Source organism: Cajanus cajan, chromosome 4 (genome assembly GCF_000230855.2).
Source record: "Cajanus cajan strain Asha chromosome 4, NIPB_CcT2T_4, whole genome shotgun sequence".
Lineage (NCBI taxonomy): Eukaryota > Viridiplantae > Streptophyta > Magnoliopsida > Fabales > Fabaceae > Cajanus > Cajanus cajan.
In genome coordinates, this window is record NC_138520.1 from 65,465,379 (window position 1) to 65,491,141 (window position 25,763).

Sequence of the window (25,763 nt, forward strand, 5' to 3'; positions counted from 1 at the left end):
GCAACAAACATTACAATTTTAACAATTAACGGATGAACATGTAACAAAGAGATCAAAATTACATGTCTTATAAAATTAAGAGATAAAAATTATATAATTAAAAATTAAAAAATTAAAATTATGAATTTAATATTATAAAAGACTAATTTAACCTAATTTATATTACATATTTTTATCTTTTATTTTATATTTATTTTTTTAAATAAAATACACATTTGCAAGGAAAATGAAAATCTCTTTTCTTACAAAAATCGGTACCTCTTTTCACAAAAAAGAAACAATATTTTAGTCCAAAGGAACAAAACCTTAATAAAACCAAATGATAAATTTGATGAGATGATTGTAAGGATTATCTAGAAAACAAATATTGATAACGTGGAGGATATAAATTCCGAGGCACTTTCCGTTTTCCTATCAACTTCCTTTAAATATTCAATTTTCAACTCTTCCAACCCAAACAACCACTTCACTTTTCTTTCTCCCTTTCGCTTCCATTCCACCATGAGTCGCGCCGATCAAGGTCTCTTCTCTTCCATCGGAAATTCCTTTTTTCTTTTTTCCTTTCATTTCTTTGTGATCCGTGTAACCATAATCTATGATTTCATGTGTAGTTTCGGTTTTTACGCTGTTTCGTAGTTCTAGTACCATCATATATTATTGCGTGATTTCGAAAATGAAAACGTTGCCGCACTTTATTTCTAATCAGTAATCACCGATTAATGCTTTCATTTGGTTCTCTTGTCGCAGATAATGCGAATAGGAAGATGCCTTCGTATTTTGATTTGCCACCTCTTGATGTTTCTGTGGCATTTCCACAGGCCACTCCAGCCTCCACTTTTCCTCCTTGTGGTAACTTACATTACTTGAAGTTGGCATTTATTTATTTATTTATAATAAGAACTATAAGTTTTCAATCGATCTTTATTTTACTATCACGACAAAACTTTGATACAACAATATAAATACTAGTCTCTGATAAAGATTGGAGTTTTACTTCTGTAATGTGTTGAGTTGACATTTAATGACATCATTTATTACACATATTTCTAATATAAAATTTCAATTTTGATTGAACACTAATATATGTTTTATCCTTGTTGTTATTAACAAGATATGTTTTTGTATGTGTTGGATATTCCTGTGGAGTTCAGTTTCAGATTATTTTCATCTCAACGACTTATTGAAACCGGAGGAGCAGGCAGTTAGGAACAAAGTGAGAGAGTGTATGGAAAAAGAAATTGCTCCCATAATGACCCAGGTATGTTTCTCTTTCTTGCTTATTGCCTTAAAAAAAAGAAGAAAATAAGACTTGTATATAATTTCTTTATGTTTTTAGTGCATGTTTGAATAACCATTCTAAGCGTAGTTTTGGAAAGTGATAGATGTTATATCTTTCATTCTGAATGTACTTTTGGAAGGGTTGCAATGATTATCCAAACATTTACGTAAATTGATGATAATTGTACTTTCAGATGACTAAATTTGATGTTTGCTCTGTTTTTTTTGTTTTTTATTTTAGAATATAGTTTGAAAAGATTCTATAATGAGGTTATCTACTTTTTTTTTTTTTTTTTTTTTTTTTTTTTTAAATTCTCCTGACACTCGATCTCATTTTTTTTTTATCAGTACTGGGAGAAGGCTGAATTCCCATTTCAAGTCATCCCAAAGCTTGCTGCCCTGCGTATTGCTGGTGGCACAATTAAGGTTCTCTATTTACATATATTTCCTCATATTTCTTCTTAGACTCTTAAGTTACGTGTAGGACACGGAAAAAGGAGTTCTTAGCTAACCCTGATTGATTCTCAGGGTTATGGTTGTCCTGGTTTTTCCATAACTGGAAATGCTGTTGCTGCAGCAGAAGTTGCTAGAGTTGATGCAAGCTGTTCAACTTTCATTTTGGTCCATTCTTCCTTGGCAATGCTCACTATTGGTAATATTTTTCTTTGTTAATAATAAATCTCTGAATGCTAATCGTTTTGGTAATAGTTATTCAATAATATTCATAGTTCCTGAATTTTTATAACTTTGATTGGCCATCAAGTATAGCATTGTGTGGGTCTGAAGCTCAGAAGCAAAAGTATCTACCTTCTTTGGCTCAATTACAAACTATAGCATGTTGGGTAAGTTACTTTCTTGGATTTGTATCATTTTGCTGAAGTACCACTTTTCAATGAGTTTATTTTCTTTTCATTAGGCTTTGACTGAACCTGAATATGGAAGCGATGCCAGTGCTTTGAAGACAACAGCAACAAAGGTCCGTGCCTTATGCATCTTATCTACCAGTTGCATTTGACTCATTTATCCTTTTAATCAGACATATTTCACTGTGCTCAATTGTTCCAATGTTCAATAATGTATTCCTGCTTTGCATTGAAAATATCAGGTTGATGGTGGTTGGATCATTGAGGGCCAAAAGCGGTGGATAGGAAACAGTACATTTGCTGATTTGTTGGTTATCTTTGCAAGGAATACCACAACTAATCAAATAAATGGGTAAGCGATATGTGTTCTTAGTCTTGTCATTGTTAAAATCCTTATATCTATAATATATGCCTATAAATGAACTAAAAGCATTCCGTCTCGTCTAAAGGCCATGGAGATCCAAACATCCATGAAAATTCATGGACTGTCTTATACTCTTTCCTTGCACCCTAAAAGAAAATAGAAAAGAGGTAATGAATGCAAATATTAACATCAATAACACCTTATGAAAATGAAGAATATAGGCTAAGAAACATTATAATAAGATATTTAAAATTCCAGATTATTTTCCATGGGCATTTTGTCTCATGCTTTATGTTTTCTTGCTGCTCGTGTCCTGTTTCACAAGTACTCTCTTTTATTTACATTATTTCGGTACCTATTATTTCAGATATATTGTCAAAAAGGATGCGCCTGGTTTAACAGTCACAAAAATAGAGAATAAAATTGGACTTAGGATCGTTCAAAATGGAGACATAGTTTTGAGGAAAGTTTTTGTCCCTGATGATGACAGAATAGAAGGAGTCAATTCTTTTCAAGACACAAACAAGGTAAAGTTAGTATTGTATTCATGGCTGTTATTTCAATAATGTGATTTCATCATTTCAATGATAAAATAAATGATGGTACAAGTCTTTCTGTTTATATAACTTTTATTACCTGATAAAGTCGTAGAGCATTTAGCAGTCTTGGTTCCTGTGCCTTTGTTGGATTCTGCATGTCTAGGTTGTGAACAAGATCAGCATTTGTCTGGTTCTACGACTACCCATTTGTGGCCAGTGCATTAGAAAGCAAATGTAGTTCCATTCTATTGAATATGCTGCTTAATGCAAGTTACTTTTACCTGATTTTCCTTTAGGAGCACATTTTTTTGGTAAACATTGTCATATTTTCTTTTGAAAACAATTACAGTCTGATTTTCTTTTTCCATCTCCTTGTATTAGTTTATTATTCTCTACTCCCCCAAATTCTGGCTCCAAATTAAATAATTGTAGAATATATGCATGGTTAAGTTTTGACACGTATATTGGACTGGTCAGACACATAAATTAACTCTGTTGTCGTAATTTTGTATTTTATGCGTATTAGTTTACATGTTGCTTATTGTTTTGGCTATTTCAAAACAGGTACTTGCTGTTTCGCGTGTAATGGTTGCTTGGCAACCTATTGGTATATCAATGGGCATCTATGATATGTGTCATAGGTATTTTTTCAATATCCTGCTAATATACTTCAACAAAAGCTTTCAGTGCAAATCATTCTGAATTGTGTGATTAAAAGGTATCTAAAGGAGAGGAAACAATTTGGAGCACCATTAGCAGCTTTCCAAATCAGTCAACAGAAACTTGTTCAAATGCTCAGTAACGTTCAAGCAATGATTCTTGTTGGTTGGCGCCTGTGCAAGTTGTATGAGAGTGGCAAACTGACTCCAGGTCGTGCTAGCTTGGGGAAGGTAATTCCTCACCAACTATTCACAAAATAAAAGAAAATCTCACCAAGTAATAAAACCATCATGTGGACTAGTTTGTTTTTTTGGTACAATTATGTGGTCTACGTTGTTTTTGTTATTAATTGTGATTGGTAATTGATAGTAAATTGTCAATCATTTTCAGTCTTGGATCACCTTGAGGGCAAGAGAAACAGCTGCCTTGGGGCGAGAGTTGCTTGGTGGCAATGGAATTTTGTCTGATTTTCTAGTGGCGAAGGTTCTCACGCCTGATTCCTTTTTTTTTAAATTTATTTTGTTGAACCTCCAATTGGATATAGATTAAAATGGGTTAATTTTAGAATTGATTTTTACCACATAATATATTTCCAAATCCCTCACCAAAAAAGGAAAAAAAAATTAAATCAAGGCCCAGCATGAAATCTAATACAATAATTGTGGATGTTGGATGGAAATGGAAATGCAAGGGCAAATTATTCTTCATTTATTTTTTGGTACGATACAAATACCAAGGTTTAAATCATGCCTCAAGCAAATGGCCGCCCCTGTCCACAAAAAGTCATGACTTAATGCAAACTGCCTTACAATATCACAACATTTTGTACAAAGTATTAAAGTCCTTCACACCATAAATAAAAAGCTTGCAGAAAATAGTTATTTCTAGACATCCTATTATTAGCACTATACTAATTGAGCTTAGTTTGGATCATTATGCTTTCTCACACGTTTTATGCTTTTCTTTTCTAATTTTGCAGGCATTCTGTGACTTAGAACCTATCTATACCTACGAAGGCACGTATGACATCAACACCTTGGTTACAGGCAGGGAAGTTACTGGTTTTGCCAGCTTTAAACCAGTTGCTCAAAGAAGTAGATTGTGAAAGTGTAAAATGTGTCCCTCTATATATAGACTATCAGATCGACTCCATTGGTTTGTGTTTATAATTAATTAACAATCCAGAAGCATTCAATAATTATACAAATGTTTGTGTAGACAACAACGCAGTAAAATGAAAAATAATGATCTTGAGATATTTTTCCAGTCCACATACGCTCTTTTTCTTTTGTAGGGGAGATTGCTATTGTTATGCGTAATAGGCTGTTGGATCAGCTGTTCTCCACTTTGGATAACATAGATTGCTATTGACACTGCTGCTTTACCCTTTGTTTGTGTTTGGTGCGAGTGAGAAAAAAGTTAAGTTATTTTACGTTGTTTGTTTAAGGAGAGGCTTAGAGGAGAAAAAAAATCGTATACAATGTTACTCACTTTTAAAAGAAATATCTTATAATATGAGAAGAAAAGGAAGAAAAAACTTAAAAATATAAGACCTATACAAAATTACTATTTTAATCATATTACTATTTTTCTAGTTATTTTATGGGTTATGGGTCAAGAACAAATTTGTCTTTTAAAAAAAAGGTTATTCTTTTTTTTTTCTTCTTTTTAATATAGAAGAAGGGATCGAAAATAAAATTCAATTTAGATTTCTCTATCACTTTTCTTTTACTTTTTTCAATCCAAAAAATCTTAAATATCCAGTATTTTTTAGTGTGCTTGCAATCCAATTTTTTATTTTTATTTTAAATATCTACTTATCTGGTTATCCAAAGCAACATTAAGTCATTTTCCTGCTCTTGCTGTGTGAATGAACCGTGTGCATTGAGGGAAGGAACCAAAAGGCCCCGTAGTGAGAAACCTACTTTGATGCAATGTCGAAGTGCATGCGTGCGATATTGAAAAGACAAGGATCCACATCTTATACATCCAAGTTCTTAACACAAAAACATGTCTTAATATCACAGAAGAAAAATACATTATTCGTAGGCATCTACTAGGGTAAATACAGCAACCAATTGAATTCTGGGGTAGCTGCTCGAGGGAAACCCTGGAGTGCTTGCCTCTTTCTCAGTGGTTCTGATCTACTACTATGATACCTTAACCACTAGATAAGTCATGCATTGCATGGCCTTATTTTATTCATCACTGTTCCATGCTCACCACAGAAACTTATTAGGTACAGAAAAACAGTACTTGGGACACACAACAACAACAACAACAACGACCTCGCCATCAAATGCTGAACATGCACACTGCCCAATGCGCATCATCCATGCTAAACGGCTAAGGCCTGTGTATCCCACAACTTACAGAAAAAGACAGAAACATAAACCAACTTACACATAAAGCTTACAACTCCCATGATTGATTTGATTTCACACTTTGCCTGCATCCTGGGCATCCTTGTCCATGCCAAAAGTCCTGACCCTGATCTGAAACTGAGCCACACCGACCAAGAAAGCGAGAATCTGAGGAGGTGTCAGTATCTGCACAACCTTCAAAGCTGTGTTGGTCCTCAAAGCATCTGCACTTGCCACCATCTTCTCCAGCTTTTCTTTGTAACTGCTTGGAACTGTTCCATCCGCTGCTCTGAAGTGGAAGGAGTTGGTGACACACATCCTGCCATGGCTCCTGACCATCTCCAGGAGCGGTGGAGCTCCCCAACCCTCATGAAGCTTGGCCAAGTCATCATTGATACCTCTCTCCTTCACCTTGGTTACTTGCTTGAGATAAGTCAGCCTTCCCTTTTGCGTTTCTGACAAGTCCGGCACAGCACTGTTCACCAACTGAAAGGACATTCCAGGCTTGAACCCCCCCACCCAGTAGAAGCCTTTTTCCAGTGAACTGAACCATGGTGGGGAGAAAACAAGGATAATATCCTGTTGGGCAATCTTTGATTTCTCTTCAAAGTATTGCCCGTAGTGATTGAGGACCCTGTTGATCAACTGCTTTATCTCATCCTCTTGCAGCTCATGATAGTGTCGTTGAGCTGTTATAAGCTCATCAAGGTAGTCTCTTTGTCTCTCCATCCACCCTTGGAGAAATGCCTCAAATAAAGCAATGTCTGATGCATCCATCTATGTATTCAGGGTTGAGTGATACAAAGAGAGAGATGGAGGGTGGAATGCAGAATATGGCTTCTTGTGGTGTTTATATAATGTGCTTTGAAGGAGTTTTTGGGAAAGCGTGGTTCTTGCAATTGGTTGTGGGAAATTGTTGGCTTGCTTAGAGTAAAAGTAGTGCTGGCATGGTGCTTGGAAGGGAAGCCTGATGCTAAAAACAGAGTCATTTGTAGCCAAAGAGAGTGAGTGGTGTTCAGTTAGGCTTAGACGGTAGAAATAGCGGTGTGGAGACTGTTTGCGGTGCGATTTGTCGTTACTTGCATGGTTTTGGAGGCAGGTGTTAATGCTAAAAATTGTGGTGATAATGGAGGGAAGAGGGTTGAGGATTTTGATGAGTTGTGGGGTTGGTTATTCATGTGAAGGTGATCAATTATGGTGTATTGGTATTTGGGATTTGAGTTTTGGATTCATACTTGGTGTGGTAGCAATCGGTTGACACGGTGATACATGCAAAGGCCATGCAACCTTAATGTGCCGTCATAGTATACTATTGTTTCGTGCCAAGTAAGACAGAGAAGTGCAGAAATGAAGCCAAGTAAGATAGAGAAGTGACACAGATTTTCGATCTGCCATGTCGTGTGGTGAACAATGCATCCTATGCTACTATACCAGTATACCACTAACCTAGTCAGATATTTTCCTTATGAAAAATGCATCACGAGACTATTATAATGGCAAAATATTACAGTAGTATTCTATAAATAAAAAAAAGGATCCAAGATTAGGATGAAAAGGTAATATCTTAAAATGTAATGTCATGCATGTTGTTAGTGCACATCAATAATAAATACTATGTCTTTGATGATATGTAATACCATTTGTTGTTACTGTTATTCATAATCTGACGTTCAGATAAAGTTACATTACTAGCTATTTTTATTTCCTTGACGGTGGTGAGACATGAAAATAGTTACTAGAGTTTTTGAAAAGTAAATTCTATAATGGTAAAACCTCTGCATGTTTGCCAACTCTACAGGCACCCTTTAATTAGAAGGACCATCTAATCAATTCAGATTCTCTGCAGAAAGTCTGTGGTGTACTTTTCTCAAGGGCTATGCATTGATATAGGCGGTGTCCCCTCATTTTCTCTTTCTCATTGTAGTTAACGCCTAGTTATTATTACCATTTTAAAAGAATCCAACAACTCCCACATCGATACGTTGCTTTTGCAGCAGAACGGTAAAAAAAACTTAACATTTCAAGACTTGGAGTGCTTCTGCGGTGAAGTGGGGTTTCAAGTTGGTGCTGTAGAGTTTCAGGTCATTGCTTTTTTAATTTATTTTCTGTTCACAAAATTAATTTCATTTCTTAAGAATCTAAATTTCGAAACTCTATTTGTACCTAATTCAGTTGATTAACTAATTTTAGAGGTTTAATTCTGCAACAAATAGTTCACTACAGAACGTGGCACAAATAAAATTTCAAAAGTTTAATTCTGTAATATATACAAATAAACTTTTGAAAGCTTAATTCGATCAGAATGTGCAACATATAAACTTTCAAAAAATTAATTTCGAAATACGCAAATAGACTTTTGATGTTTAATTTTTGAAACCAAATATTTACATGCTTTCAGAATTTAGGAATATTTTTCAGAAAAAATAATCTATGGATATTTTCGATCGATATTCAATTTGGTCCAGGCAATTAAAAATATAATACAAAAAATATAATAAAAAATATTAGTAAATTCATTTTTGGATTAATTTGGTTCTCAAATATTTCAGTTGTGTGATTTTAATTTTTAAATTTTATTTTTTCAAGTATTACAATATGAGATTTTTATTCTTCAATTTTTAATTGAGCATAATTTTAGCTTCTCAAATATTACAATTTTGTAATTTTATTCTCTTTTAAAAAATTTAATAATTTTTTTTGTTAATGTAATACTTATTGGTGATATGGTATATCAATATTTTTAATTAAAATTATTCTAATACTTGTTTTATCTAATATATTTACATTTTTGTAAAATTATATTAATATACCAATTTATATTTATAAAATTTTAATTTATTTATAAATATAATAATAATACTATGGACATTAAATTTATTTATTTAGTATGTAATAATAAATATATATTACTTCCAACGTGAATAAAATTTATAATATATATTTAATAATTTTAAAACATTATATATATATATATATTTTATATTATAATTTTTAAAATTATTAAATTTTAAATAAGATGGACTAAAATCGTACAATTACAATATTTGATAGATTAAAATTATTCAATTAAAATTTGGATGATCAAAATCACACAAGTATAATATTTGATAGACTAAAATTACTCAATTAAAATTTTGGGACCAAAATTACAAAATTTGAAGATAAAAATCCAATTAAGCCAAAATTTTAATATAATATAAAATGAAAATGAAAAAGGAAAAATAATAAAATAAGATAAAATAATAATGATATTTATGAAAACTCTTATTTGAGTATATAACTTAGGGAAAAATATTAATAATATTTTGAAGTTTTTATATCTTTGAACACTAAATTTATAATGTCATATCTTGAGTTATACAAGTATTCTTTGTACAGTTACAAATTTGGTAAAAATTAGTTGCAACTACAACTTAATAAAAATTAGTTTGAAAATAAGCTATTTTGATTGTGATGTTTTTTTTTTTGTTGAACCTCATAAAAGGAGAATGTCATATCTTTAGTTGCAATTATTTATTTGAGGTATTCTTTGAGACATTAAAAGATTTATGAAAAATCTACAACTTGAGTCTACAACTCAAGTACCAAAATTACTTTCTATCTCAATTAAATTAAATCTAAAATGGTTTATTTGATTATGGTAGAAAAATTATATTTATGTGTTCAACCTTATAAAAAAAATATAATGTGATATTTTCAGTTATATTATATTATATTATGTGTGTGTTTTTGAAAGTGATCTTCGCAACATTGAAAAACTTGATGGAAATCTACACAACCTATGCCTATGCTCATCTTCGGATCTATATGCAATACAGTGTGGACATTTTTCCCACTAACATTTTATAATTTTATGTATCATATAAATATTTTTTTTTATCTAAAAATAATAATAAAAGAGAAATAGTATGTTTTAAAAAATAAAAATTATATTTTGATAAAATAAATTTACATGTGCTTAAAGTTAATTTATCATATGTAAAATATTAAAGTTCAAAGGAGAAATATTTAGTGTATCAAAATTTTAAAAGAGATTAGTTCTCATATTTAATGGAAAATGATCCTTAATAAATAAAAAGAAATTCTTTAAAATTTAATTATTATATATATATATATATATTAATATATTAATGATCTTGTGTATATAATATAATATATTTATTAAAAAATCAAATTTTAATAAAATGAAATTTGTAGAATACATATGTACTTTTTATATTTTCTATTTATTGCATATGTTGATATAAAAGAAAAATATGAATAGTAAAGAGTGTTAGATTATTTGAAATTTTTATTATAAAATACGTTTTTAAATAAGTTACATCTTAAATTATATATTAGATAATAAAAAACATGTTTATATATTTTATAAAATTTAACATTTATTTTCACATTTTTTTAGTGCTAATTAATACAAAATAATTTTATAACTCTAACCAAACATTTAAAAACTATTTATGACAAATAAATAAGTTAGACTTTGATCATATATTTATAACAAAGGTTTGACTCAAGTCTATTAAAATCTAGTATAATTAACCAATCTAATCTAGTTTATTTTCACTTCTAGATGTAGTAATTGTTATTTAAGGTTGTAGAAAATGATTATAATAGATATTTATCCTTTTTAAAGTGATATGTAATATTTTTAATATTATAAATATATGAATAAACATTGTTTTTACTATTTAAAGTTTCTAGGTCCTTGCACCTCAAAAATCAAAATCAATTTATATCTTGAAATAAATCAACCTTAAACTATGTCATTTGATCATGAAAAAAAAAAAAAATTAAAGTCCCACATGCTTTATTTCTCTTTTTCCTTTCACTTGAAAAGTTTCACATTACATAAAATTAATTCATGCATCTTCTTCTTTCCTTATATAAGGAAGAGATCCTAAGCCTAGAAAATTATATTTTCTTTTATCTAAAAAATATCATGTCTTATTAATGTTTTTTCTTTTTATAAATTATAAATATTTTATTTTTAATTATATATTTTTTAAAATAGTATAGTTATACTGTTATAATCATTTGAATATTCTTACTATTTGGTTGTGATAAAATGGGGACAGTCTTCCTAATTGATTAAATGTTAAATGTTAAATATTATTTTATTGTTATTTGATTATTGTGAAGAACTTATTAAAATATCAAATATTTTTAATAATAATATTTATAAATAAGGTTGATAGTAATAATCAATGGGATCTTCTTATTTAATTATTATGAAGATCTTATTAAAATATAAATATTTAAAAATATTAATAAAGATAATAGATATTTTATATCTTTTTTATATTTTATATTATTAGTGATAACCATTTGAATCTCCTTTTTATTTAGTTATTATAAAAGTTTTACTAAATATTTGAACACATGATGAAATCATTTAGATTTTATTTATATTTGATTATTGCAAGAACCCTTTTAAATAACAAAATAATTGAAGGATTGGGATAGTATGTATAGAATTTTAAGTTCAGACCATCTTACTAACATTATATTTCCTACCCATAAAAAAAATAGTTAAACAACTAAAAGATATTATATATCAACTTATAATATTTTTTTATAAGGAACAAAGGAAATATAAGGGTTAAGGCTGAAAGTAGACTAGGCCAAACTTAGCTTTACTATGTCTCGACCTGATCTTAGTTGAATATATGACTTGGGACTGAACTTTTAAACTTAGGTTTTTCAAAGGTCTCAATTTAGCCTGCATAAAAGTTTGATCTGACTAACAAACTTGTTGAATATAGTTTATTCAATATCTTATTTTGTAATAATTTAATAACTTAAGTTTATTTTGTTAAAGTTTTATAAAATTGGATCTAAATTTTTTAATATGATATAAACATATTTTTAAGGTATAATATGAAATTCATGATATATTTTTAATATATAATATATTAAAACATGTTTTGTAACAAAATTTCAAAAACATCACATAAACTTATCTATGAATAAATTTATAAATTTTTAGTTTTACATAACTTAATATGTTTAATATTTTTTAAGATAAATTAATATATGACTATGTTACACTATAATAAATTTGATATAACAACAATAAATATTTATTTAATTTATTTAAAAAGATCAGTCTAGTAAATATAATAAATTTTCTAAATGATCTAAAACTTAATCTTTTTAACTAAATAGACTTTAATAAAAATCTCGATCAACCTATTTTTTTTATTTATAAATGTTAGGCTTGATTTGAACTAAATTATAATCAAGTTCTTGTCAAACAACTTGATTTATTTTAATCTTTAGTAAGAATTCAATATTGTCAATTTAATAAAGATAAATAACAATAATATATTTTTTAGAATAATAAAATTTGTTTATTAAAAAGTGATTAAAAATAAAACCAAATAATAAACAAATAAAAACATAAAATAATTGTTTTCATTTAAAGGAATAAAATAAATAATTTTTAAGTAATATTAATTTTGTAGCTTCAATTAAAAAAAAACATTTTTAGGACTGTTGCAGTACTAACACCATGTATGGCCGTAGGGATAGGTGAATGACTTTCGACATTGATTTCTTTACTGTAAATTCTATCATATTTGTTTGAGATTGATTCCACCAGTTAACGATCTATCAAACTGCAAAATTCTAACCAATGGAACAAGTCATCACGGTAGAATTTGAAGAAATATGCGCCTATACGAATACGATACACAGAATTTGAAGTAACATGCTGCTATAAGATACATGCAGAATTCAAGCCAATAAGAAGAGAAGTCACTCGATTACAAGCACACAGAATTTACGCCAATAAGAAGAAAAGTCACTTGAATTCAAGCACGCAGAATTTAAACCAATAAGTAGAGAAAGTTACTCGAATGCAAGACAGAATTCAAGCCAATACCCGAATGTGAGGGACGAGAATAATAAGAAATAGGGTTATAACATTTGGCTATTACTTATGTAAGAAGCGACAAAATCGAAACATGTTAAAATTACAAAGTTGTGCACGTGCACCTGTGATTAAAGTCATTGGACATTTCGGAGATACGAGGATATAAAGATTATTCATTGGACATTTCAAAGATACGAGGGTTTAAGGCTTATTATTCTATGTCAGTGGCTGTGTTCTCCGTTGACGCGTCAACACACTTTTTGACTGTCTGACTGCCTGTCGGCAATTAATGTTGAATATTAGCTGGAAAATAACGTCAAATGAAAGTCCTTTTCCCATTTTACCCTTCCAATTACCTATATAAATTTGGGTATAGTTATTTGAGAAAAAAATTAAAATTAAATTTATTTTACACTCGGTACAAAACTGGATATACAAAATGTAGTCGATCACATTAACGTCTCGTCCGTAACATTTGATCATTACTATGACATCAATTAATCAAGTTGATAATAATTTTTTTACCATCAATTAAATACTACTTTTCATGCACTCTTTTGAATTTTACAACTTTGAGAAACCATAATTTTGTACAATTTGATCATTACTATGGCATAAAGTGAGTTGATAGTAAGTTTTTCACCATCAATTAAATGTCACTTTTCATTACACTCCTTTGAATTTTGCAACTTGAAAAACTATAATTTTGTTTTTGGTTCTAGCCAATCAAAGACTTCTCTACCCCCATTATTTGTTAATTTTAAATAACAGTTGAACAATTCAATAGATAGCTGAGTGGTCATATGCACAAACTCATCAAGTTCATAGATAACAACTACATAATAGAAAAAAAAATATTGAACAACAAAAGCATCATTTTTACAATCTCTAGAATGAGACCGCACAATTTTATTTTATTTTTTTTACGTCTAGTTCAAATGGATAGTGAATTGTATCACAAGAGACCACACAAACGAGGTCTTGAACAGAATTGTCTTCCATTAGCTTTCACAATTGCCATGAGGCCAGCAGTTACCCCAGCACAGAGTACAGAAGACACATAGTGTTGCGTATTTTTGCCAGCTATAAAATAAACAAGAAAACTAGAAAAAATGAGGAAAAAAAAAAGAGAAAAGTAAAACATCAAGGACCTTTTATTCAGATGGAAGAAACACAGAATCATATACCTTGCTGTATAGTGAAAGTTGTTGCTGTCAAACCACCAATTATCAAAGCAGACGCCACAGGGAGATACTGCATGTTTACAGTTTTTCATAAAACATGTCAACACCACTGAATTTGTTTCATAAGCGGTTTTAAAAGATGAAGTTTAATGCAATTATCTATGTCCACAAAAAGAATTTAAATTTACATGTGTGGCTAGTCAAGAATTGGTTGTGTATTCTTAATCATACACCAGAATGCATAATGTAACAACTTATATTGTCATCAAATCAGGACTGGTCCTAGGGTATACATATGAGCATCCCATTTATGCCAACCATACAAATACTACAACAATAAACATGTCTTTTTTAACTAGGTAGAAGCAGCTGCTGGATCAAATGATGTGCAATCCATTTAAGGCAACCGTGACATCCAGAAACAAACAACTTCTACATTATTCCATCCCCTACTTCATTTGGGTACAAGGATAGATTAACTTGGACATTCTAGATAACAATGTCTTATCTAATTGATATGATAGGATTCATTGATCAATTGGGGGTGGTTCATTTCATATTTCAATGCATTACAACTTTTCAGGATTGGGGGAGGAAGAAAATAGAAAGACGAGGCCCGGAAGCTACTTACTGTTAGAGGTTCGAAGTTATTCGACTGGAAAGGAGAAGGAACGTTTCTGCTGACATTATAGTGACCACTTATCAGATCCAGGGCATCCTGAAAAAGACACGAAAGTTAATAAATACTTTAAAATTGAGTGCTCTTTATTTTAAGGTTAAAATATTTTTTTAATCCCTATAGTTTCACTTTATCTTTTAGTCCCTATAGTTTAAAATAGGCTTTTTTAGTTCTTATTCTTATCTTTTTTTAATCATTTTTAGTCTCCATAGTTTCATATAGATCTTTGTAGTCTCTATACTTACAGCTTTTAATCTTTTTAGTCCTCATTCTTAACTTTTTTTTTTTTTTTGTTGTAACGTTGTGTGTTTTGTGTTGACATGATAAAAATCTTCAATTTTGTGAAAGTTAAAAAAGGTGTCTCAACAATGACGGTTGCATATGGGGGTACAAAATAAACTTGATATAAGACATCCAAAGACCTAATTTAGAATAACTCCAACAAATTAAACTTGATGTAAGACACCCAAAGTTTAATTAATATCTTTGTCACGTCAGCACAAAAGAGACTGTCTTAAAAAAAAAAAATAACGACAAGGATTAAAAAGATCTATATCTTAAACTACAGGTAGTGGTACTAAAAGGATTAAAAAAGATAAATATAGAGATTTAAAAGATCTATTTTAAACTATAGGAACTAAAAGGTAAAGTAAGTGAAACTTGTTGGAAATGGTCAACAACAACACCAAATAAAAGGAGCGTAGGGTGTTATTTTACTTAAAGAGAAAAATGAGGAAAACCAATAAAATAAAAGAATGCATAAAAAAAGGAAAAATAAATGAAACTTTGCATACATTATAAATAACATCATGCTATAGCTATGAAACAATCATTCCTACTACGAGAAAGAAAAAGAGAGAAAATAAAAAACTTAGAAAATATTTTAATTTTTGGGTGTTTTGGGTTGTGAGTTGAATGTTTGTAAACAGTTTATATTTTCTTCTTTTTCAATAATATATTTGCCATAGCTCGGACGTAGGCACAATTAGCTGAACTCCGTTATTAATATTGTGTGTTATTATTCCACATTTATTTTGTTTTTTGCAAATCTAATTATAAGAAATTTTGCGTAATTTCTCAACAAAATTATACGAACAAAAAAAGTATTTTATCCTTATTTAAGTGAGGGGTAAGAATAATGCATATAGATGAACTTGCCTGCCGAATTCCATCATGGAAGTTATTCAAGTAATATCGGGAAAGTGCACTAACCCCATCTTTAATCATTCCAGTTAGTGTTTGTTTCCCATATCTGCACCATATTTCCAAATTGTAACAGTACCACAGAAGGGAAACATATCAACACAGGACTTTCAGGATAAAAGATTTCTTACCTAACTAAGTCTCCTTTGAGGGCATGAGTGCCGGCATACTCGAGGCTTAACTCATCCCCTTGCTCTGCCCATGCTAAATAACATAAATAGAGCTCAAATAAGCAGGGAAAAAATTCATAAAAAATGGAAGGAATTATCCAGAAATTGCATACATATTCTAAATTTTCCATATTCCTCTCCGAACATTGAAATGCACTCAGAGGAAGTCAGAACTCCAATCCTCTGCAACTGCAGATTTAATGACTTCTGGGCCAGATAACACTACAAAAAACATAAAGATAGCCCTCTCATAAAAATCGTCATGTTACGCATTTCAAAACAGGAGGACAACAAGACAAGGATTAAGAAAAAAAAAAAAAAAAAAGAAGTACTAGCATTCAATTAATCCCATATCAAACAAACCTGAGTAACATTTGTTCGATCAAGGGAATCAATGCAGTTTGCTCTCATAAGTCCTCTCTGCTCCTCTAGTACATTTCCTTGTCTATCTATCAAGAAGTATCTGCTCCACTGAAATAGCAATAATTAAAATATCTGAATTATAGATTTTAGCCAGTATACCTGGATTGTGGCAACAAATTATTTTCATTACCTTTGTTTTTCAAAATCCTCTGAGATTTGATCATATAGGATTTCCAGATTATCAAAGTTTGAGCTCCCACAGTGGTGATGAAAATCAAAAGGCACATATCTGCCGTAATCCATTGTCATATAATACAGCCAAACCAAAACTTCATAATTATATTGATGTAAAATAAGTGCATAAAGAAAAAATGTTTAAATTATCACCTCCCATTTTGCTGATTTTGCATTTCCGCAGCATATGCTGCACTTAATTGTCCTTCTTCACCATGCTACAACAGTAAAATTTAAAAGAAATTGCTTAAAATAATACACACAAAGTAACAAGCACTTAAAAGGGAACATTGGCAGTGGAGACCAGCTGATGATTATTATATCGTCGAGGACATGCTAACCAAACTCAACCATAGGCTCAATTTCCCCACTTAAAATTCTGGGGATTAGAAAAAGGATGCTGAAAAAGAAAAATATCCTTAATATGATAAAATGCAAAAAGTCCCTATTGCATCTGGTCACATGAGGCCAAACTGAAAACCAAACACATTTTTACTCAATCATGATTCATGAATATCCTTGCCTCCAAAGCATCAAGAAGATGCTATATACATTTGGACTTGCAATAAATCTTAAAAATAAATTTGTGACAAATTAATTGCTTAAAGTTGAAAGAGAGGAGAAAGAAGCCATACTTTATCAGTAAGATCAAGTGCTACTACTATCTCTCCGTATCTTTGAATGAGGTCATGGAAATGACGCTCCACAATTTTGGGCTGGTATAGGAGTCGGGGGGAAAAACAAAAGAAACATGGATTAATATGAATCTCATGATAATACCATTAAAGTGCAGGCAGAATTGAGAGATAGAATCATAGAAGTATACTGTTTCCTCATGACTAATAACCCTAAGGTGCGGTTTATAGCTTAGATCAACAATCTGCTCCCATAGAAGAGGAATTGAACCTCGAACCTGTTAAAAAACCAATTGGAGTACAAATCACAAATCGGCAGACCAAAATATTGACATTTGCACATAAAAGATGTTCTATGCTACTAGGATGCCTAATGCTCATTAACTATTATCTCTTTGTATATATATGAATATATAATAGTAGTCAACAGCACGCTATAGTGGTGCTACCATGGTGTAGGCTTCAAAATCCATTCTTTGCCTTGAAATAGCATCGTTTTGGGATTTTTTTGGGTAAACTTGTGACTTTACTCCCATTTTCTGATGAACTTTTTGCTTCAACAACATTATAGGATTTGAAACCCTTCTTTCTTGACATTCTGGTCTTTCTTCTCGTAGACTTCCTATGTTTCAAACTCTTTTCCTGGACTATCTTTTTTCTTGTATTCTGGTCTTTCTTCTCGTAGACTTCCTAGTTCACATTCTGCTAATCTTTATCAAATATGTTATGTTCTTTTTTTTATTAACTTACCCACATCTTTCATTTTTGAACTTATTACTATGCTCTTAGATTTTGGTGATTGTGCGCGTAAGCTGTGACTTATTATTTATTACGAACTTCCTTTTCAAAAATTATATATTATGAACTTCTTTCTTTTTAAATGTTTGAGTATTTATGTGTAGTATAAATTATTTAGTTCATATCTATTTATTATATAAAGACTCAATTGCAGGTTATAATGTTGCCATCTCAGATTTCTAAAGATTTTAGGTTCTTCCACATAAGCATTTTTGCTTATGCCACGGGCTATATAATGTTGCTATAATGTTTCTCTCATTTCACAATTTACTACACTTGTTTTTTTTATTATATAGAGGTTAATACTTTTCAAAAACAATGGAAATGAATGTGTTTTATTCGTTATTAAACTCTCATTAAAACTATTTATAGTATTCAATGAATAGTTTTTCTCTTTATCCAATCACCTCCTATATTCTATCCCGTATCTCTTTCTCCTTATCCAATCATCTCACATGTGAGCCATACATTTCTCTTCCATTTTATTCATCACTTCTTCTTTTTCTCTCTATTTTTACTCTTTAATCATTTCATTTGCTATGAGGCTAAGTCCAACTTTACATCAAGGGTTGGCTGTTGGAGTACATAACTAAATGGATTGAGAAACAAGTATTTCAATTTATCACATCGTGAGAAGGATATTGCGGTTGGATATTTCTAATAATAGTTATCCAAATGGAAGAAGATATCTAGAACTTTTTAATGTTTTTTTTGGTAAACTTATGCAAGTTCATATATGTTCTTGAGTTTTATAAATTACGCCCATTTTAATTCAAATAAAAATCTACAAATATGTTTTAATTATTGTGCTTTGCTTCAATTTTGTTGGTTATGTTTTTTAGGCTTTTAAAAAAGGTAATAACATATAATAGAACTTGATATGTTTCATCCAATTTTAGATAAAAGAGTTTAAAACATTCCTCTCCAATGTTCATTCACCTCCAACGATGGTTATGTTTTATTTTTGAGTTGTTATACTTTTAATTCATAACCATTATTTTATTAATCTATATTTTTCTTTTTTTTTCTTCTCTTTTTGTATCATTCATATTTGTAAATATTTTTTCTCTTCTCTTTTATATGTCACTCATATACAACACTTTCAATAATATTTTGTTTGTCTTTATCAATATATCATATTAGTCATTATTTTTTCTTCCTTCTCTTTTTTTCTTCAATTTCTTATTTTATCTTTTTTTTTTCTCCTCGCGACACTTGTATTTTGTATATTTCATTTCCGTTTGAGGGTTAAGATATACACCTTTTTATTATTTTGAATTTTAAAAATTAATTAACCTGTGTAGTAATTAATATCAATTATATTATATAATGTTACAATTAATATTGAGTTGTTAATTATCTATTTAAATTCAAATATGTGAGGTTAACTACCTAAACTTTTTACTGATGGGCTACGCGTGCGGTGAGAGTTAGGGTTTTGTTTAAAAACATTAGTAATGTTAGATCTACCACACATGTGATCTAACCGTACATTGTGATCTGAAGACGAAAGCGAACTAGCAACCAGAAAGGAACTTAGAGAGTAGAGCTAACGTAAGGAGGAGTGAGAACCTCACTCTGGGGTGTAGGATAATTGTTGGTTAGCAGGATTAACCCCAATCCCTAGATGTGTATGTATATTGGAGAAGCTTTTTGTGAACTTGTATGAAATTGAATGTTTTGTATATGATAGATGTGTGTATTGATGTATTGGTTATAAGAATTGTATGTAATCATGAATTTATGAGTGCTTGTGGGTTTCTGGAGAATCTTAAGGATGTATCTAAACCCTTAGATTGGAGCTAATTCATAATAATTGTAAATTGCATGACTAAAATGTGAATTAATTAGACTATGAAAATCGCTTTAACAAATTAAAATCGTAGATATCATAGAAGCTACATATTGAAAAAAAAATTGTGAATTATGCAGATTAAGTTTTATTGATGTCGTGTCAGGCAACAACTTGGTCTCTCCAGGCATGGGTAAACTAGAATGCTTGCAACCTCAATCATGTCAACCATGGGCTTGGCCTCGTCGGCTGTGAAAGTTCAAAATACTTGTAGCACTATTAACACCAAGCGTAAGGGTAGTTATGCCAAGCACAAAAGCTCCAAAGATCCTCTAGTTGCATCTCGTCGGATGCAGGAGGATCACATCGAGCATGATTTCCTTCCAAAGGCTCACGGCCTTGCACGCATCGAGCGTAGGGTGTGTTTTGCCAAGCACAATTCTTTGTTTAAACCTACTTCTTATATACATGTATGTGTGGGTGGTTTGTGTATATAAGTGAAAGTGATATGCGGTGAATTGCGAAGTGATAAGTGATAAGTGATAAAACGTGATGTGTTATGAATGATATGTGGTAAGTGAATTTGTGTAATAATGCATTGAGTTTTGAATGTCATGCATAACATGCATTTGTGTTTTGTGATGGGTATGATGCGGAATACACCGTTAGGAAAAGTCCCCTTGTGTAAAAGCTTGGAGATTAGTCCTTGGGGATAGTTTGACTTGAGAAGCCCCAATCTCCTCCATTGTGTGCATGTGACGTATCTTGCACGACTCAGCTATCCCGATAAGACCTTAGTAATATATTCTTCTGGTGAGAGTGTTGTGATGACTTGACCTGATATGTATTCGCAGACTACTCAGCCTTTGGACAAGGAAAAGTGTTTTTATTGGCATCACAAGCATATAGATTAGGAGAGTCTAGTCTAGTCTAGTCTATGTAAGATCATGACATTTTGCTTGTGTTTAAACCGTATTTTGATTGATATCGTGATGGAATGAGATATAAATTCAGTTGAAATTATTGTATAAATTGATGAGGAATTTAATTATTGGTTTTATATATAATGTTTGTGTGTGCTATCTGACCTTATTCTACATTAGTAGCCGGACTGGGATATGTTCTCACTCCCTATTTTTCCTTGTGGATGTCTATGTGGTTGCAGGAGACTTCCTTTTTGAAGGAGTCTAGTTGATTGAAAGGAGAGCTTTGATACCTGTGCTAACAGGATATTGAATTATGTTTCATGTTTTTTGTTTTAGGAATTATAGTTTACTTTCCTTAAAACGTACTTTCCTTAAAGTTTGTAATAGTTAGGCATTGGTTTAGTTTATTTGAATTTTGAATGTGATACTCTTTACCTTTGTTTGAGGTTATTCAAGTACAATATTTTCTTTTTTATAATTATTATACTATGCATACGGGGTAAAGGATGTTACAATATCTAGTTATAATATTAGAAATAACATCCATCCTGCTTCCTGCTATGGCATTTTCAGAACTAGCTGCTATATATATAAAATTTCTTTACTTCAACTGGTAAGTAAACAAAAACATTGTTAAATTCCAGCATTTCCTTGACATTAAATTCCATTGGATAACAATACCTAGAAGAAGTAGGGAATAATTACTTCTAGTTGAAACTAAGAAAATTAAAAAAATCTCCAAATACACAAAACTCAGTTTGTACCTCAAATAAAATAGTGAATCCTATATATTCTGCATTATATTATCTGTATTCAAAATTTTGAAACCTTGGGAAAATACAGCAATCAAAGCCCTTCAGCATGTTTGACAACAGTACCAATTCTCAGAAACATGGACAGCAAGCTAGTAACCAATATAGAGTGGAGAAATTATTGAAAGGAATGACTGGAAGTTGGTACTAATTAATGTAAAATAATACCTGCAAAAGGGAGAACTTGAATTCTCCAGTTTCAAGCAACTGTTCAGTTTCAATGAAATTAGCAACATCACCTTCAAGGTTAGCTCCTCTTCTCCACATTCTTGTTCCTATGTCATTATATTGCCATATTATAATGAGCTATTGCAGGCATATAAATTTATAATGCTAAGAAGCATTTTCGGAGATTGTACCTAAACGCCGCGTACATCTCCTTGAAAATAATGTTACTGTAGCATTTGAGTCTTTTAGCTTCAGCTCTGCTACTTGGAAGCTTAAGCCCAGTTAAGGGAGAACATAAGTGGCTTCTTAAAGTGACAACATACTTACTTCATTTTCATCATTTTCTTTGTACTGACATTATGTGGAGAGCATGCACACACACAAACAAAAAAATGCAGGGAGGGGGGTGGGGCGGGGAAAAAGGGATTTTAAAGTTCAGGATATTCCCTTGTACTAAAGGCACAATGAATCTGTCAAGCTGCCAACATAAAGATAGTTGTTAGTTAAGGTGACAACCTTTATGATCATACTAAGAACTAAGAAGAATGACAAGATGGAGTTCATTCAAACTTTGAACCATTTTTTTCCCTAAACTAATATTCCTTTTATTAGTGAAACAAAAAGCTCTTTTACTTCAGCAAGCAGGAAGAACTGCCAAATGATCTAACCTTAAACTCAATTAGCTCCTCCAAAAGATGTTTGTTCCACACAAATCGAGGGTCAGCCTGAAATACAAACAGAAAAAGGAAACCTAAAGCTTTCATCAAATTTTTATTGATAATAGCATTAAATGGTGCCAATGGGATCAAGAAACCTTTATTTTATTTTTCCCATTCTGCAATTAAATGCATCATAGAAATGGCCCAAAAAGGACATAATATATTTCATTTCTATAGCATTATGACAGAACTAATCAATAAAATAATCAAAATGAAGAAACATAAGTAGAATGAAACAAGATATACCCGAAATTTTAGCTGTAACATAAGAAACTATTCAATTATGCATGAGCAGAATGCTGGTGAAGGAAAGCTCCAATTTCAATGGAGGTATGAAGTAAATTTCAAATCACTTAATGATCAGATTTGACGATAATTATTCCCAGAAGATCAATAATTATGACCACTAACCTGCTTCCAAATTGGCTTACTCATCCACCCTTCTACTAACTTGCTTCTTCTCTGCAAGCTGAGGACATGATGAATTACATTTATGAATATCAACCTCAGAAGGCTAAGAATTTGTTTGGATACAAGCTTACAAGTGTTTTTAAGAGTTTTTTTACTGGAAATAACTCTTTTATTTTCGGTAGAGGAGTTCTCAAAAACACTTATAACTTGATCCAAACAAACTCTAAGATGATAATAAACCAGAAATTTAGTCTTACTTTAATGTAATATCTGTTTCATATGAATAGTACAAGCCTGGCATCGACTCCACTACTTTTAATAGGTTCATGAAGTAAGCCTCATCCTTTTTCTACAAAAATATATAGTACACAGAAATGTATTAAATTAAATGTGGATCACATGTATAGCATTTTAATGAGGCCTGAATGACTGTTGGCTATATAAATCCTTACTTCTTGAGCAGTTGAAAACTTCAAAGCTTCATTACATGCAAGTACTCTCATGGACATCAAGCGATATACTGGAAAGCCAAGGAAACTCCCAACTTCCTTCCGAGAGGTTATTACAATAGCATAAGTTCCTATGCCCACGCACACAACATTGAGCCTTAATGAGTATAAAGGAAGTTATGTCGTTAGACTAGGTGGTTATTTAAGAAAAAAAATTGAGTTCATTTCAATTCTTTTAGCTTGCTCAACTTCTTTATGCTAAAGCAGACACAGTCAACATATTAGGCATACATCCTTAGGAAAGGAGAAAGAATAATAATTGTACAATTAGTCAATGCCATGATTTACCCAAAAACCATGACCATTTAGTATGCACAAATATTGACGTGTCAACAGGATTAGATTTACTTCTTCACTGGCCAACAAACATCTCAACCAAACGAAGATCCTCAAGTAGGATCAGGATCAAGACAAGATTAGATGTTAATACCATCCAATCTAGCATGTTCATATCCAAACAAACAAATGAGTCAATATGAAAAAATGCATATGCAAGTATATAATAATTAGACTTGGTAACCTATGTAAATGCACGCAAAAGACAAAATACGATCTCCAATTCAAAACCATGTTTTGCAAAAAATTTACTGCAGTGCCATCGCGCAGGATAATTTGTTGCCATGGATAGTTTTATTATATATGTAGACAACTTAAGATATATAAAGCATATCTACCTACAATCAATCTTATTGTTCCCACCACACCATAAATTGTAGATGTCTTCAACGGACTTCCAGAGAATGTGTCATCTGAAAAAAAAAAAAAAAAACACATAAGGAGATAATTACAAATTTACAATGAAATGGTCAATTTCAAAGACTTATTCATAATTAACAATTTAGTCTAACATATATAGAATAGAAGCTAAATAACCAAGTAAGATCCAACCAAACCTCAAAATGTAATAAACAGTAACCTTCAGCTATAACTGATTCATAATGTGTAAATGGAAATACTCAGTATATAACATTACAGACGATCTCCCTTTATCCCCATAATAACAACCAGCCAAAGCCAACATCATCACTAAATAAAACATCATATCCACAACTGAACGATCTATTCTTAAAACTCTAAGACCCCCCGAAAAGTATTCCCACTTAGTAAATAAATGAACTTTTCAACTTTATTTTCTCTTTTTAACAAGTTACAAATTTGACAGAACATTCTCTACGCAAGTGCAACCATTCACGAAATGAAGAAACCAAAATTCAGAAAAGAAGATTACCATCAAGTAGATTGAATTTTCCATCGAGACGGTTAATCCAAAAGCCATGGTTGGGGGATTGATGGGATTTGATCACGAACTTGTCCTTAAACTCTTGCAGCTCCAGCTCATCGTAAAGCTTGAATCTTTGAGGTGAACTCGAAGGGGGTTCAGCATCCATTATCAAATAATTGCAAAAACAAAACAACCCTCGAAGGAATTTAACAGGACAACATTAAGACGCAATTTTTTTATTTTTATTTTTTTATATCACATTAATAACGAGAAAGTCTTAAGGAACGAACATCCAACCCAGCCAGCCAGACAGCGAAGCACAACATCAGTGACTTTCTGAAGGAAGTTACGATAGTACCCTCTCTTATTTATAAACCAAATCAACAAAATGTGTAGACATAAGTATTTCAAAAATTGACGACTAAGTATTAATTTATTTTAACAAAATATAATTTTTCTAGTCAAACATTATAAGTGTTTGATTTATTTTATCTACAAATGAAATCAATTAAATAAGTTCTTTAATTATTTAACAGCTTTTAAATGCTTTTTAAATTATATTTTAATTGGGTTCTTAAATTAAAAAAGTAGGTCTTAAAAATTAATTTAATGCAGTTTCAAACCATTAAAATTAATAATTTTCATACAGTACACCACAAAAATAATGTGCAAGGTAATTCTATTTAATTTAATTTTCAATGTATAAATAAATTCAATTTTCTACTTATAAAATCATAACTCTCATGATAACTTTTGTGACCTCATTTTTCTACATATGTATACAAGCATGTTTAATTTATAATTTAAGAAATCTTATGGCATTATTTATCATCATTTGCATTAATTCTACTCCCTTATTATATTCCATAAGGTTTGACAATTTATTTAAATTTTCATTAATATAAGAGAGTAATATAATTAATATGGTGTGTAAAGTTAAAAATTATTTAAATTTGCATTGAATTAGTCCTTATATATCTCCCACATTTAAAATATA

General features: G+C 30.8%; 3 protein-coding genes across 4 annotated transcripts; 1 reads left to right on the plus strand and 2 right to left on the minus strand.

The window, feature by feature from the left end:
- The first annotated feature begins 360 nt into the window (after positions 1-360).
- Positions 361-4,975, plus strand: ACX4 (acyl-CoA oxidase 4). Its single transcript, XM_020380111.3, has 13 exons — positions 361-520; positions 748-849; positions 1,152-1,258; positions 1,627-1,704; positions 1,807-1,930; positions 2,047-2,120; positions 2,195-2,254; positions 2,384-2,493; positions 2,873-3,032; positions 3,609-3,685; positions 3,763-3,934; positions 4,095-4,187; positions 4,684-4,975. Exons 1-13 carry the CDS (start codon positions 502-504, stop codon positions 4,807-4,809), a joined length of 1,302 nt encoding a protein of 433 aa, XP_020235700.1. The 5' UTR covers positions 361-501; the 3' UTR covers positions 4,810-4,975.
- Positions 4,976-5,662: 687 nt separating this feature from the next.
- On the minus strand, positions 5,663-7,018 carry LOC109815415 (protein ZW2). Its single transcript, XM_083072830.1, has one exon. It carries the CDS (start codon positions 6,842-6,844, stop codon positions 6,143-6,145), a length of 702 nt encoding a protein of 233 aa, XP_082928956.1. The 5' UTR covers positions 6,845-7,018; the 3' UTR covers positions 5,663-6,142.
- Positions 7,019-13,781: 6,763 nt separating this feature from the next.
- On the minus strand, positions 13,782-25,076 carry SAC8 (SAC domain-containing protein 8). Of its 2 annotated transcripts, XM_020380117.3 has the most exons (20): positions 24,773-25,076; positions 24,219-24,293; positions 23,488-23,615; positions 23,293-23,384; positions 23,036-23,093; positions 22,574-22,630; positions 22,350-22,383; positions 22,097-22,177; positions 21,906-22,012; positions 17,601-17,687; positions 17,410-17,490; positions 16,928-16,992; positions 16,731-16,829; positions 16,541-16,640; positions 16,291-16,399; positions 16,139-16,211; positions 15,963-16,056; positions 14,757-14,843; positions 14,129-14,195; positions 13,782-14,024 (listed from the first exon to the last, which is right to left on the minus strand). In XM_020380117.3, exons 1-20 carry the CDS (start codon positions 24,930-24,932, stop codon positions 13,897-13,899), a joined length of 1,782 nt encoding a protein of 593 aa, XP_020235706.1. In that variant the 5' UTR covers positions 24,933-25,076; the 3' UTR covers positions 13,782-13,896. The 2 variants fall into 2 exon arrangements, with proteins under 2 accessions (XP_020235706.1, XP_020235707.1); XM_020380118.2 differs by lacking the exon at positions 24,773-25,076 and having other exon boundaries at positions 24,223-24,293.
- Between the last annotated feature and the right edge of the window lie 687 nt (positions 25,077-25,763).

Excerpts from the sequence above, each read along its gene's own strand:
- LOC109815415 (XM_083072830.1), bottom strand. The coding sequence starts at position 6,844 with ATGGATGCATCAGACATTGCTTTATTTGAGGCATTTCTCCAAGGGTGG.
- SAC8 (XM_020380117.3), bottom strand. The coding sequence starts at position 24,932 with ATGGATGCTGAACCCCCTTCGAGTTCACCTCAAAGATTCAAGCTTTAC. Across the intron at positions 22,631-23,035 it reads GTAAGCCAATTTGGAAGCAG|GCTGACCCTCGATTTGTGTG; the intron begins GTTAGTGGTCAT and ends TTTGTATTTCAG. Across the intron at positions 17,491-17,600 it reads TTATTAGTCATGAGGAAACA|CCCAAAATTGTGGAGCGTCA; the intron begins GTATACTTCTAT and ends CTCCTATACCAG.
- ACX4 (XM_020380111.3), top strand. Across the intron at positions 3,033-3,608 it reads CTTTTCAAGACACAAACAAG|GTACTTGCTGTTTCGCGTGT; the intron begins GTAAAGTTAGTA and ends ATTTCAAAACAG. Across the intron at positions 3,935-4,094 it reads GTCGTGCTAGCTTGGGGAAG|TCTTGGATCACCTTGAGGGC; the intron begins GTAATTCCTCAC and ends AATCATTTTCAG.